Raw genomic sequence first — 14,363 nt, 5'->3', positions numbered from 1 at the left:
AGAGATGCTAACACGGTGAGAGATGCTAACACGGTGAGAGATGCTAACACGGTGAGAGATGCTAACACGGTGAGAGATGCTAACACGGTGAGAGATGCTAACACAGTGAGAGATGCTAACACAGTGTGACACACTGCAGGGTAGCATGGCCTTGCTGTGGAGACACTTGACTCCAGGCAGCACCAAAAGTTGGAGTGGGTGTTGGTTGGCACAATGACATGAGAGACTCAAATCTTGGTTGTTCCATTCCTGCAATGTCTCCTGTTCTGCCAGCTCCCATGACAGGCAGATCTACAACCAGCATGATGATGATGATGGTGATGAATGAGTCCCAGCAGGCTGCTAACAAACATGTGTGTGTGACCCTGAGTGAGGACAGCCCTGCCAGGGTCTGGGAGGACAGAAGCCATGCCAGGCTGCTGCAGCCCACCAAATCCCACAGCCATTTGTGGCTCAACTTGGCATCACTCCATAATTACATAACATCAATGGGAAATGTCCCTGAAGAATTATTTTCCTTGTTCTCCTGCAGCCGGAGGACAGCAGTTAAACAAACAAGGGACAGGCCACTGGGCTGGTCGATAAACAATGTGATGTGGACGCAGCAGAGATAATGTGATGTGGACGCAGTAGAGATAATGTGATGTGGACGCAGCAGAGATAATGTGATGTGGACGCAGCAGAGATAACGTGATGTGGACGCAGTAGAGATAATGTGATGTGGACGCAGCAGAGATAATGTGATGGGGACGCAGTAGAGATAATGTGATGTGGACGCAGTAGAGATAATGTGATGTGGACGCAGCAGAGATAATGTGATGTGGACGCAGCAGAGATAATGTGATGTGGACGCAGCAGAGATAATGTGATGTGGACGCAGTAGAGATAATGTGATGTGGACGCAGCAGAGATAATGTGATGTGGACGCAGCAGAGATAATGTGATGTGGACGCAGCTGAGATAATGTGATGTGGACGCAGCAGAGATAATGTGATGTGGACGCAGTAGAGATAATGGTATCAGTTGTGGATCAAACAGGATTGTTTAGGCAAAGCCTTTCTCTCTTTAGGTCAGATGTACAGTTGGACAGCTCATGTGTGAGGGTTTCTCTCCCTGACTGCCAATAGATAGAGTCAGATTCCTAGTCAGACTTAAAAACTGTCAGTTAATCAGACAGCCAGTTTCCACACAGATGAGAACATGTAATATACTAATAAACAACATAAATAAATATTTGGGATACTCTTTGAAACCCTAAATCATCGCCTCACAGGAGGCAGGAGGGCGGGTCACCTCACAGGAGGCAGGAGGGCGGGTCACCTCACAGGAGGCAGGAGGGCGGATCACCTCACAGGAGGCAGGAGGGAGGATCACCTCACAGGAGGCAGGAGGGCGGGTCACCTCACAGGAGGCAGGGAAGGGTGTGGAGTCAGAGGGGCACTGCGGAGGTCAGGGGTCAGGGGTCAGGGAGGGCCGCTCTGGGAGTCTGCTGACATCTCTCCTCCTCGTCCTCCTTGTTAAAATAAAAGGTAAAACATCTACTATTATGTTTTGGGTGTTCATACACTCATTCCAGGAATGGGAACTTCACCATTTTAATAGAAAATATAAAACACTGACCAACCTGTTCCAGGAAATAACCCCTGTTCTCCTTATTTGATCCATGAATTGGAATTATTTTAAAAATCTTTTTGACAGACATGTTTTGCACGGAAAAATGTGTGTGCATCCTTTCCAAGGCATGGGAAGAGCAAACCTTACCATAGTATTCAGGTGTTTGGAGCCAGAAGACTTGGTTGAAGCCGGCTCAGACACAGCTCTGCATTCCTCTGTTGATGCCTTTTCCATCTGCTGGAGGGTTGGTCTCCTTCACAGCAGCAGCTCCCGGGAAGTCTGTCAGTCCAGAGCAGAGCCAGGAGAAAACCCTGGAAATGCAATCGTAATGTCAGAATGCAGAAACTACAGATCCAAACAGAAGGAATAACAACAAATGTATGTATTTTGGGGGAATTTGGATTTGATAAAGGATATTTTATTCACATATACACTTGTATGTCATGCCTCTATAGGCATAGACAACGTCACAGGAAGATAGTTGTAATAGTGATGCAAGGACTATTCTCACATGTCGCAGCTGACAGACATACTAAACTATAGCAAAAGAATTATAGTGATGAGTCACTATGGCAACAGGTCAGACTGCATGTTGTTGTCTCACACAGACAGACAGAGGCGCTGAAACTAACAAATTAACAAACAACCTAACAAACTAACTAACAAACTAACGTGAGGCCAAGACAAACTCACCAACCAGACTGTTACAACATCTGCCTTATATCACTAACCCTTACATCACCGTCCCATGAACAGAGGATAATTATCCTACTGGCAACATTTCTAACAACTACTCTATCTTTAAATATGCATTTCATGGCTTCTTAGTTATTTTCTTCAACCCATTTTGCATATCCCTAACCCTGTGGAAGTGAGTCATTTAGAGTCTGACTATTGATCAACCTTAAAGAAAATATTATTTCTAAAGCTGTTTCTTCACCTTGTCCTCTTCCTTGCTTTAGATATTTATTATCTTTTCCATGTTTTTACACAGGGCTGAACATGCTTCCGTGCATAATATTGTGTTTTAACTCAACACCGTGAAAAACAGATGCTGAAAACATGCCCTGAACTGTTTCAGACCAGAGATGTGACCGTAGTGGATCAGTGGAGTCATGTGACCGTAGTGGATCAGTGGAGTCATGTGACCGTAGTGGATCAGTGGAGTCATGTGACCGTAGTGGATCAGTGGAGTCATGTGACCGTAGACTCATTCAGTGTGTTCTGGTCCAGTTCTGTTTCTCCTGATCGACTAAATTAGATGGTAGCAGGAAGTAACCATTGCATACGTGTGTGTCTATGTGAGAGAGAGAGACACAGAGAGAGAGAGACAGCGAGAGAGAGAGAGAGAGACAGCGAGAGAGAGAAAGAGAGAGAGAGAGAGAGAGAGAGCGACACAGCGAGAGATAGAGAGACAGCGAGAGATAGAGAGAGAGACAGCGAGAGAGAGAGAGAGAGAGAGAGAGAGAGAGAGACAGCGAGAGAGAGACACAGCGAGAGAGAGACAGTGAGAGAGAGAGAGAGAGAGAGAGAGAGAGAGAGAGAGAGACAGCAAATGAGAAAATAAGACATAACTCCTTCAACTATAAACGATGATGTCATTATTGCATCAATAACACAAGATCATCTTAACCTCCTAACGTCTCTATATCTGCAACTCAACACACTCCGGTTCTCCTGGAGCACAAACAGCAGCTAAGGGGATTGATCTTTGGGAGCCCAACAACCACAACACCTCTCCAAAACATGCCACCACCTGACCACCTGTTCTATTATCAGTCCTGAGCCTGTGTGCCCACCTGTCTGCCCTCTTAGGCCTGTACCTGGTGAGATCACCAGGACCTTCCAGACTACAGCCATTCATCCCCACAGCTGCTCAAGCAGGAAGCTACACTCCTGATTCTACTTCTCTGACACACACACACACACACACACACAGTTATGCCCACAGCCCAGCACCGTAGCCTTACACTGTATCAACACTTTTCCTCACAGCACATTTAGGATATTTGTTAAATTGTCTTTGTAAAAGGCTGTTTTGTTCTATATGTTTGGTAAGATTAGGCAAACAGGCCAGACCAGGCTTTGTTGTACACATAGCCGGCTATGACCACACGCTGGCAGGGCCGGAGAGGGGGCCGGGGAGAGGCCGGGGAGAGGCCGGGGAGGGGGCCGGGGAGAGGGGGCCGGGGAGGGGCCGGGGAGAGGCCTGTTGAACTGCGGGGAGAGGAGAGGAGGTTAGCGTCTAAAGAGCTAAAGTAGGTCACTTGGCAAAGACATGTTTGTCTGCAATGATAATGGCAACCACAGCAGTGGACCCAAGGGAGGCAGAGATTTACTCAACCATTGTCTGTGTGTGTGTGGGGTGTGTGTGTGTGGGGGGGGGGGTGTGTGTGTGTGTGTGCGTGCATGCATGCATGTGTTTGTATGTGAGCACGTTTTAAAGGCCAGAGGCACCATCTCTTCCCTCTGTGTCCACACCACCCAGAGGCCCTGGAGGTTTGCTTCATTTATAGTCTTCTCTTCCTGGAACTCCCTCCAGCTCTGCCCCCCAGCCCTCCCCAGGCACGGACAGCCTCCTTATATAACCAGGCTCTGCTCTCCAACACAGCAGGGTTCCCTCCTGAGACACACCTCCCCCACAGCACCCGGCTGCAGACCCTGGAGCTGTCATCCAGGAGGAAGGAGAACACACCCACATATGGAGGTGTCTGTGTACTGGGCATGCAGCTTCAGAGTATGTGGAGATGCATTCAGTCAGAGCAGGCCAGGATACACCCTCCACTACCTCTATTGTCGGCAGCTTAGACCTCCGTCGACAGCAACCCCCCCCCCCCTCCTGTCAATGGAGCGGGTTTAAGCACAGAGGGATTAGTGGCCCGGTCACACACACTCCCAGATTCCTGGTATCACACACTCACACACTCTCACTCTCAAGCACCGTCGACAGCACGCATGAAGGGGGTCTCCAGCAGTGTCTGTCTCCATGCCAACCAGAGGCCTTATCAAGCCTCCACCAGGAGGGGTCTGGGCTGGGAAGGGAGGTGTCACCTGATCAGACACCATCACACAACCAGCATCACACTGCCTGCTAGCAGCACCGTCAAACACACACACCACCCCCCTAACACACACTCTACCCTCCTAACCCACACACACACACCACCCCCCTAACACACACTCTACCCTCCTAACACACACACACACCACCCCCTGATGCCCTCACTGGGACTGACTGGGATTTGGCCCTGAGAACGTGAGAGAGTGCTTCACTGTCAACCATCTGAACATGGTGTGCATTTCATCACTGTCTAATCGGAATCATTTTTCCTGTCTGAATGTGAGAGATCTGAACATGTAGAGTGTGGTTTACCTCCGTTGGTGAGTGATGGTGGAGGGATGAACACTAGGATGGGAACAGAAACACAAGAATGATCCAGAAGCCTATTATTCCCCTGAGAATTCACACTGTCTTGTACTCTGAATGAGAAAGTGTCAACTAAACAGCAAACCTAAACACTGCAATCAGGAAACACACTTAGAAAAACGCATCTTACACATTCCCAGCACAGCCAGGATCCTGGGACACATGTGTGTTGTGTGGTTTTGGGGGATGCTAAATCATTAATACAACCTCAGGAACAAAGGCCGGCCTTCAGCCAAGGAATGCTATTCAGCCGCATGAAGAACTGTGACAATTGGCCTGTATGAAACGCTCCCCCTGATTGGTCAGCCTGGGATGAAGGGAGGTAGTTACCATTCACAACTAACTCAGCTAAATGCTGCAGGAATAGATCTGTTTAATACATTTTAAACACACTGCACTATGGAAAAACACTACAATACTCTAAGCATTTCAAAGTCGTTCACGATCAATATTTCAATAAGTTCAATTACATACTTATTTGGAAAGTAATGAACTGCATGTCAAGTAAAAAACATTCAGATGCAGCATTCTGACATCCATACTGACTGTTTTTACCCCCCCCCCCCCAAACACCCCCATACCTGGCTCAGGTATGTGGGTGTGGCCACCACCCTACACTGGACCAGGACTCCACAACACCAAACAGAGATCCTAAACATAGTCTTCTTCAGAGTAGGGCTCCTGTTTGTCCACATCAGATTAGAGGCCTGTGAATTTGTCACATCTAAGATACCACTAGGAGGAACATTGGGTTTCTGTGCCATAACTCCTCACTTATATGCCTCAGTGTTCGCCTGCCGGGCATTCCTCTAAGTCGCTGCCAGGCCACAAGGTCAACAAAGGCCATGGGCCACAAAGAGAGAGGGGGGAGGAGGAGGGGGGCCATAGTCGTTACCCTGGACGAGGAGGGGGGCCAAAGTCGTTACCCTGGACGAGGTGGGGGGCGGCCAGGAAGGAGACCTATAAATCTGCTCGGTCCGGTTGAGTGTGAAGGACACTTATTCACAGGGGCCATCTCAGGCCCAGCTCAGAGAGGCCTCTCTGAGGATCCCCTCTCCTGTAGCGCCTGTCTCTGTCAGACTAACTCACATACCTACAGCAGGAGAGGAGCAGGCCTGATGAAGACCTGTGAGGTGTCCTCATGTAGGGAGTCCTGCCTCCTTTTAGACTGGGGGCAGACCTGCCTCCTTTTAGACTGGGGGCAGACCTGCCTCCTTTTAGACTGGGGGCAGACCTGCCTCCTTTTAGACTGGGGGCAGACCTGCCTCCTTTTAGACTGGGGGCAGACCTGCCTGCGATCATCCCACTGACCTCACACCAGGCAGAGAGGAAAGTAACATTTTTCACTGACAGTAGCGCCCCTTTTTCAATACTGAAGTTATACTGTCGTTGGATGCATACTACAACCATGGTGACAGTTGTCGTGGAGATGTGTAGGCCAGAACAGGGTGTCTGACAGAAACAGTAACTGGTGCATCCTCGGTTCACATTCCTCTGGTGTTGTGGTTTGTGACACAATTCAGCGCAAGCTGCAATGGAACACAAGCAGTCCTTCTGTTTTTTATCAATATGATGAACGAACATGTTTGCTGCTGCATAGACACTACGCAACCAACCAACAGGTCCAGCCGTGGCAAAAAAATCAAAACAACAGGCAGTTTTTCTCCAAATTTGTTGAAGAAGGAAGGGAAACTAGGATGTTTTGTCACGGGAAACAGGTGCCTGCAGACACAATGTGCCACTAACCCTACAGCCCCTCTGGACCGCTATGGACTGGGGAATGGACTCCAGTAGAGTGTGCTGCATGCAACATAAATAAGTTTTGACTGTTTCCATAAGAGGCATTCATCTAAGGACATGACTGTGCAGCAGAACAATTATGAGTTAGTGTCCCCATGATTTTGAAGAATGAAGTGACACAAATTAGAGTGCAGGGAAACACAAGAGAGAAGCTAATTAGAGCTATTTTTATTCTCTATCAAGTCACTCCTTGAGAGGACTATAATAGACAATCAAAAACAATCTGATAGGCAAAAAAGGCTTGTGTGACTGATGTATGACATACAAAATCGCGTTTTTAACTCACAGCCATACCCACATATCTAGAAGCAGATACTGATTTTCTAGGTTGTTGACACTATAAGATATAGCAAGTTGACAACATAGCCGCATGTTCACGAGCCACTGTGTCAAAGAGGAAGACCTTCCCGCCAACAGGCCTCCTCGCGCTGGTATGTTAGGGTGTCGCCTCAGTCTCACAGCGCTTCTTACTGTCTCCTGTTCGCTAACCTACAAATTGACTGCACTGCGCTTACGAATATAGTAAGTAACTCCGACCACTTTGTTGTTGTTAATTTCTCGCAGACTGGTACAGTCTGTTCAGAAGCTACGTGCGTTATTTTATACAGTCACCATCTCTTAATAATCCACCGAAGAAGGGTGGGGCTTTTTGTTGTTGTAGCCTAACATATTGTTTCACCAACACACCGTGACAAAAAAAGATCGTAAGCTACCAGAGAAAACGACCTTCACCTCTTTTAGCTTGAACACTAATCTTCCTTGAATTCTTCTCTCAATGAAAAGTTTTTTTTTCTTCCTATGTTCACCTTCATATTATTTTCTAAGAAAACAACATGGAAAGACTACAACTTAGATGAATGACTGTTACGTAATGTACAGGCCTTTTTCCCAGCAGTGTGTGAGTGCGACACCGATTCTGAAGAAACTGGACGGTCAGTCACGAGGGCTATGACTGCACATCCTGCTTGCAAAAGTTTTAAGACTCTTAAACTCAGCTTGTAACATAACATGATAGGAGAGGTTACTTGTGTAATTGTGTTGACACAGTTCCCTTGTTATTATTATTACGGGCACGTATTATGTGTTTTGTATTCCAAAAACAGAATTGATCTACAATTTTAAAAATGATTGGTATGCTGATGAAAATAACCCTGGCTGAATTAAGTCCTTGAAGATCGATCAGCCGTTTAACGTTTTGGCACCAAATTAATCAAACAAACTACAATTTAAAATATTATTGTAATGTAGTAACGGGTGAAATTTTAACCTGTTCAACTACATGCTCTTATGGTTTTTCTCTTTGGGACTTATTTAGTTTTCACAGTGTATGCTTCATGTTTTGGCTACCCGCAATGTTTGGGGCTATCTCGTTGTTATGATCAGTGACCTTTTGTAAAGCTCTCTTTTGGAAGTCGCTTTGGATAAAAGCATCTTCTAAATGCATACATGTAAATGTAATGTACATGTAATGCAATGTAATAGCCTACTACTATAATGAAATACTACTTTAATAACGTTTAGTCAAATGACCTCTTTGAAGACAGTTAAATCTGCTTCTCCCTTTAATCTGGAAGAAAAAAAGCATTATGAAAATGAATATCCCCAGGCTACAGAATCTGTATATTCATGACGTCCCTCCAGCCTCCCGCTAGAACGTCGCTACTTGGACCAATAAGAATGCCGCTATGTAAATGAGCTAACTTGCTGTCACGTAGTATCTCCGTCTCTTACTGCGGACACAGACGGGATTCAAAATCACGGTGACAGAAAGTGGACGGTGTTACCCTAACATTCTCTTTCTACTTGTTTTATATATTTTTTATTTATGATTACAAATGGCTGTGTGAGTGTATAGAAAACGAATCGTTACCGTTTTCACATGTAGGCCTATTCTTCTTGATGCGATAAGCGGATTTTTCAGAATTTCCTGGACTCGGTGAAGAGAAGTACAGGCGCTCAAAATGAAGTACAAAGTAAGGATCATTTTGCCTTCAATGACATCGCAGCAACCCTATTCTTACACAGTTTGGTCATAGCTGCGTAAAACTTGAACAGAAATGATTTCCTCTCATAAGGCTTTCTTAATTTCTGCTTCAAAATGTCAAACTATAAAGTAAACTATACTGTAAAGGTCTTCAATGGGTTTACACTATTAAGCACATTTTGCCTTTATTTTGAAACTTTATACGCATAAAGATGTGGACTAGACGAGACCATAGCTGCCTTATTGAACGTGGATTGGCGGATGGCACCTTTTAGACCAGCCTAACACTACAACAAATTCGTTTTAAGTTCAAATACAATTCTGAGATCTGACACTGTTATGTGAGTCTACAGGAGCGCTAAATAGTGCTCAAGTGATATTTACCTCCAGTCAACACTATTATAGGTGTCGGGTTTGGTTTTGTCGTTTATACAATTATGTATTTGTTAATATAGATAATGACCTATTGACTGTGAGCTATTGTAACTTCGTGGGTAATATATATGGCCCATCGCCGGGTTTTAGACACTGGCACGTTCTCTGTTTGCAACCTCTTGCTGCTCACCCAGAGACGCCTGTTTAGTTTGGGTAATATCATGTTTTTTACGTCTTCTGACGAACAAACGACACATTCAGCGAGTGGAGTAAACGTATTGGTGGTGCTGTGAAGTCAGTGAAACCAGAGGCGAGTCACTGTGACATTCAGTGGAAACTTTCTCAGTTCACCATTAATATCAACCTTCATTTAATTATTGTAATGGATACTTCTAAATCTAATAGGCCTATACGTCATATTGTTAGATGGGAAAAAGGGGGGGGGGGTGTACTGTGTCCTGGATTTGAGCCCTGAATTGTAGGATTCATGTCCTGTTTTAATGACAAGATCGTCAGGAGCCTGTAAGGAACCTGTTGTTCTATATTTCACCCGTTAAATCTTCTCTGAAAAGATGAAAAAATCCCAACCTTCTTTGGTTAGTGTGTACACACTTGTTCTTCTGAATGGAATGCTTTTGTCTGCTTCACTATATCTGAGGGACGTGGGCCAGTTGGCAAGAGTCGGCAGTTACGTTGAAGTCATGGTGTTTAGACTCCTCTCCTCCTACCCGTGAGCTCTCTCCCTCCCTTATTTCTTTCTTTATTGGATACATGTTATTCCTGGGAATAAGGTGTGTGTCATCATACCTTACTAGGACGGCAGGGATGTTCACTCAGAGCTGGATGAAGTGTTGTGGTGATTCAGGAGTGTTGAGGGGTGGGAGTCTGATGCCCATGCTGTGAGCAGCGGACTGAGTTGGGTGAATATCCCTCTTTCATCCAGATCAGATCCCTTTAAGGCTGGGACACAGCTGGTCTGTGTAGTCTACCTGCCTGTCTCTCAGACACAGCTGGTCTGTGTAGTCTACCTGCCTGTCTCTCAGACACAGCTGGTCTGTGTAGTCTACCTGCCTGTCTCAGACACAGCTGGTCTGTGTAGTCTACCTGCCTGTCTCTCAGACACAGCTGGTCTGTGTAGTCTACCTGCCTGTCTCTCAGACACAGCTGGTCTGTGTAGTCTACCTGCCTGTCTCAGACACAGCTGGTCTGTGTAGTCTACCTGCCTGTCTCAGACACAGCTGGTCTGTGTAGTCTACCTGCCTGTCTCAGAGACACAGCTGGTCTGTGTAGTCTACCTGCCTGTCTCAGAGACAGCTGGTCTGTGTAGTCTACCTGCCTGTCTCAGACACAGCTGGTCTGTGTAGTCTACCTGCCTGTCTCAGAGACACAGCTGGTCTGTGTAGTCTACCTGCCTGTCTCAGACACAGCTGGTCTGTGTAGTCTACCTGCCTGTCTCTCAGACACAGCTGGACTGTGTAGTCTACCTGCCTGTCTCTCAGACACAGCTGGTCTGTGTAGTCTACCTGCCTGTCTCTCAGACACAGCTGGTCTGTGTAGTCTACCTGCCTGTCTCAGACACAGCTGGTCTGTGTAGTCTACCTGCCTGTCTCAGACACAGCTGGTCTGTGTAGTCTACCTGGCTGTCTCAGACACAGCTGGTCTGTGTAGTCTACCTGCCTGTCTCAGACACACAGCTGGTCTGTGTAGTCTACCTGCCTGTCTCTCAGACACAGCTGGTCTGTGTAGTCTACCTGGCTGTCTCAGACACAGCTGGTCTGTGTAGTCTACCTGCCTGTCTCAGACACAGCTGGTCTGTGTAGTCTACCTGCCTGTCTCAGACACAGCTGGTCTGTGTAGTCTACCTGCCTGTCTCTCAGACACAGCTGGTCTGTGTAGTCTACCTGCCTGTCTCTCAGACACAGCTGGTCTGTGTAGTCTACCTGCCTGTCTCTCAGACACAGCTGGTCTGTGTAGTCTACCTGCCTGTCTCTCAGACACAGCTGGTCTGTGTAGTCTACCTGCCTGTCTCTCAGACACAGCTGGTCTGTGTAGTCTACCTGCCTGTCTCTCAGACACAGCTGGTCTGTGTAGTCTACCTGCCTGTCTCAGACACAGCTGGTCCTCACTAACCTGGCTCACTGCTACATTTAGAAAACAGTGAAAGCGATTTAACGAAGCAGGCTGGTTCCAGAGCAGTCAAGAGTTGCTGTCTGGTAAACAGCTTCAGGGCTGGGATCAGGACCCTCACAGACCCTCCCAGGGCTCCCCCTCTGTCACACCCCAGAGAGAGAGGTGGAGAGACTGGCTACGGCAGCCGTCCTCAGAAGAGACCTGAGCTGTCCTCTTGGTTAAGCGTTCTTCTGTTTCTCTGTTCTCTGGCGCCTTCAGCCACTCGCTCACACCCTCCTATTCCAGCGCCGTTTAACTCGGTTGAATATTTATAAAGGTTGGACGTCTTCCATCAACATCGTTTCACTCTTCCTCCTAGCAGGGGGTGAATTATTTATAGCGTTGTGTTGAGCAGGACATCGCTGCAGGAATGCAGTTTACGTGCTGACGGGTCACATGACGGGTCACACGGTCCAAGTGTTGGCTGTGCCACCAATCCCAGAGCAGAGATTCCCCCGTCTGTCCAGAAACAGAGTGCTGACATCACAGACGTTTTTCCAGCAGGTGTGCAGGTGTGAATGGAAGGCTTGTCTTTCATAGGTCACCTAATGCATGTAATCCCTCAGACGAGATTGTGTATGGACGGATCGCTTACCATGTCTACAGCCGAAGATCTATCACGCTAAGAGAGAGAGATAAGGAGGAAAGGGAGAGAGAGAGACAGAGAGAGAGAGGACCTGGAGGAAAGCGCTCTCTCTTTGTCTCTCTCTGTCTGTCTCTCTCTGTCTGTCTCTCTCTGTCTGTCTCTGTCTATGTCTCTCTCTCTCTCCCCACAAACAGCAGTGACACACAGAGCCTGCATCCCCATAAACTAAACTCCTTCTCCCTTTCACTCGTACTTTTGGGGCTTACATAACTGTGGCAGAAATAGCTCCACAGCCACAGTGAAGAGTGATTAGCTGAACCAGAGATGTTGGGTGTGGGTTTCTCTCTCTCTTTTATGAGCTCAGGTTCCAGGCAGCGGTCCAAACAGTAAAGTGGAGGAGAGCGAAGAAGCAGACATTGTTCTGAAAGGGAGTGATTGAGGAGGAAGGGGGGGGGGGTCTCTGATACTGAAAGAGAAAGAAGGAGGAAGTTCAGGAGGTTAAGGCAGGGTAACAGGGCGGGGGGTGTTGAGGAAGGGGGTCGGGGTCAAGGAGATCACCAGGAGAAAAACATTCCAGAAGATGCTGAGGAGGTTATTTAGAAGATGCACGTGATTGTTTCAAGGTGCACCCCTCCACCCTCTCCTCCAATCCACCCCTCCCCCCTCTCCCCTTGTTGTTTTTGAGGGGTTTAATCTGCCAAGTGCACATAGGGATTCCAATACCTTTTTTTTCCTGAGTTTGTGTGTGGATCTGCATGCATATGTGAGACTAAGTTGCCAATGTGTAGAAAGGGTATTTATTTTCTGCTTGAGAGTAACTAGATTTATGGAGTCTATATTAGCAACATCCAGCCATCTGCTCTGGTCTTTTCTCTACAACCTGACAAACTGTCTGTCTGTGGACAGTGCTCTTACAGTCACTTCACCCGTAAAGACGCTTGTTTTTCCATGCATTCTTGGATCTCAGTTTCAATGCTGCTAGTGTTGTCTGGCTGTCAACTGTATCTCATCAATCTCTGATACATATCATTTATTTGCTAAATAGCTAACCATAGCTGTGTTGCCAGTGAGGCGACCCTGTGTGTTGCTGTTGGTGTGTTCTTCATGGAGCAGACTACCCATCAGTACTCTCTCTTCTCCTTTCCCCTCTCCTCATCCTCCTCGCTCAGCATGCTGGACTGGAAGAGAGGAAACCGTCCACAGTCATGAATGGACAGAGACCCCCCCACACACACATACACAATGTGCGCTGGCCATTACCATCTCAAAACGCTCACTGGGAAGGAACAGGCCACATTGTACACTTGCTGCTCTGCCGAGCACCAGTAACTATACAAGCTATTATGTCAATGTTGGATTTTTGGCAGAAAATAAGTTTTACCTCCTGCAGTCTTGGCTGAAGGAGGTGATGTTTGGAGGTGATGCAGTTTTGGCTGAAGGAGGTGACGTTTGGAGGTGATGCAGTCTTGGCTGAAGGAGGTGATGTTTGGAGGTGATGCAGTCTTGGCTGAAGGAGGTGACGTTTGGAGGTGATGCAGTCTTGGCTGAAGGAGGTGACGTTTGGAGGTGATGCAGTCTTGGCTGAAGGAGGTGACGTTTGGAGGTGATGCAGTCTTGGCTGAAGGAGGTGACGTTTGGAGGTGATGCAGTCTTGGCTGAAGGAGGTGATGTTTGGAGGTGATGCAGTCTTGGCTGAAGGAGGTGATGTTTGGAGGTGATGCAGTCTTGGCTGAAGGAGGTGATGTTTGGAGGTGATGCAGTCTTGGCTGAAGGAGGTGATGTTTGGAGGTGATGCAGTCTTGGCTGAAGGAGGTGATGTTTGGAGGTGATGCAGTCTTGGCTGAAGGAGGTGATGTTTGGAGGTGATCCAGTCTTGGCTGAAGGGGCCCTGCCTGTGTTGCTCTCCCCTGTGGATAACGAACGTGCAGCCTAACGTGCAGCGTAACGTGCAGCGTAACGTGCAGCGTAGCGTGCAGCGTAACGTGCAGCGAAGCGTGCAGTAACAGTTTAGCAGCGCAGTCTTTACCTTCGTCTTGTTTCCATTAAGTTGTTTGTTTGCTTACTGTCTCATACCAAAGTAGTTCCACAACTCAATCAGCAAAGTGCATCAAGTGTGTGTGCTCTCTGTTGTTTCAAGGTTTTGATTCAGGCCTCATAGCTATCCCAGCCTGCATTGTGGTTACACACCAGGGCATGTCACATCCTGTGGAAGTAACTGTTGCAGTGTCACACTGACTATCTGAGGCGTCAGGCTAGCAGAAGAAGGGGCTGACCTGTGTCGTCAAGTGAATCACACAGGAGACCTGGAAGTTAGTAACGACGAATATCTGAACAACGTTAATAAGACTTCCACATTCACTCAGCAGGAAGTGTTAAATCAACCTCATCTGGACTAAAGATCTTCCTGT

At 47.2% G+C, this 14,363-nt stretch overlaps 1 protein-coding gene and 1 long non-coding RNA gene across 7 annotated transcripts in view; one reads left to right on the top strand and one right to left on the bottom strand.

Moving 5' to 3' along the window:
- Window positions 1-1,152: 1,152 nt before the first annotated feature.
- LOC146295877 (uncharacterized) lies at window positions 1,153-10,339 on the bottom strand. The gene is made up of 3 exons (XR_014753343.1): window positions 10,008-10,339; window positions 1,762-1,925; window positions 1,153-1,513 (listed from the first exon to the last, which is right to left on the bottom strand). It is a non-coding gene; the product is annotated as an uncharacterized LOC146295877 (long non-coding RNA).
- The window catches only part of nedd9 (neural precursor cell expressed, developmentally down-regulated 9), a 25,375-nt gene continuing 18,298 nt past the window's right edge, over window positions 7,287-14,363 (top strand). For 3 of the 6 annotated variants that reach the window (XM_084697091.1, XM_084697092.1, XM_084697088.1), the window contains exon 1: window positions 7,287-7,363. Coding sequence is in view for 1 of the 6 variants with exons in the window: in XM_084697087.1 (XP_084553213.1) it covers window positions 8,803-8,814 (12 nt within the window). In the remaining 5 variants the exon portion in view is untranslated. Of the gene's footprint in view, window positions 7,364-8,561; window positions 8,815-14,363 lie in introns of those variants that run through there. The other 3 variants (XM_084697090.1, XM_084697093.1, XM_084697087.1) reach the window with 3 other exon arrangements.

This window comes from Hypomesus nipponensis, chromosome 4 (assembly GCF_054491055.1).
Source record: "Hypomesus nipponensis isolate SF chromosome 4, ASM5449105v1, whole genome shotgun sequence".
NCBI classification, from domain to species: Eukaryota; Metazoa; Chordata; class Actinopteri; order Osmeriformes; family Osmeridae; genus Hypomesus; species Hypomesus nipponensis.
The sequence above is the reverse complement of the archived record's forward strand: the minus strand, read 5'-3'. Positions and strand labels throughout refer to the sequence as shown.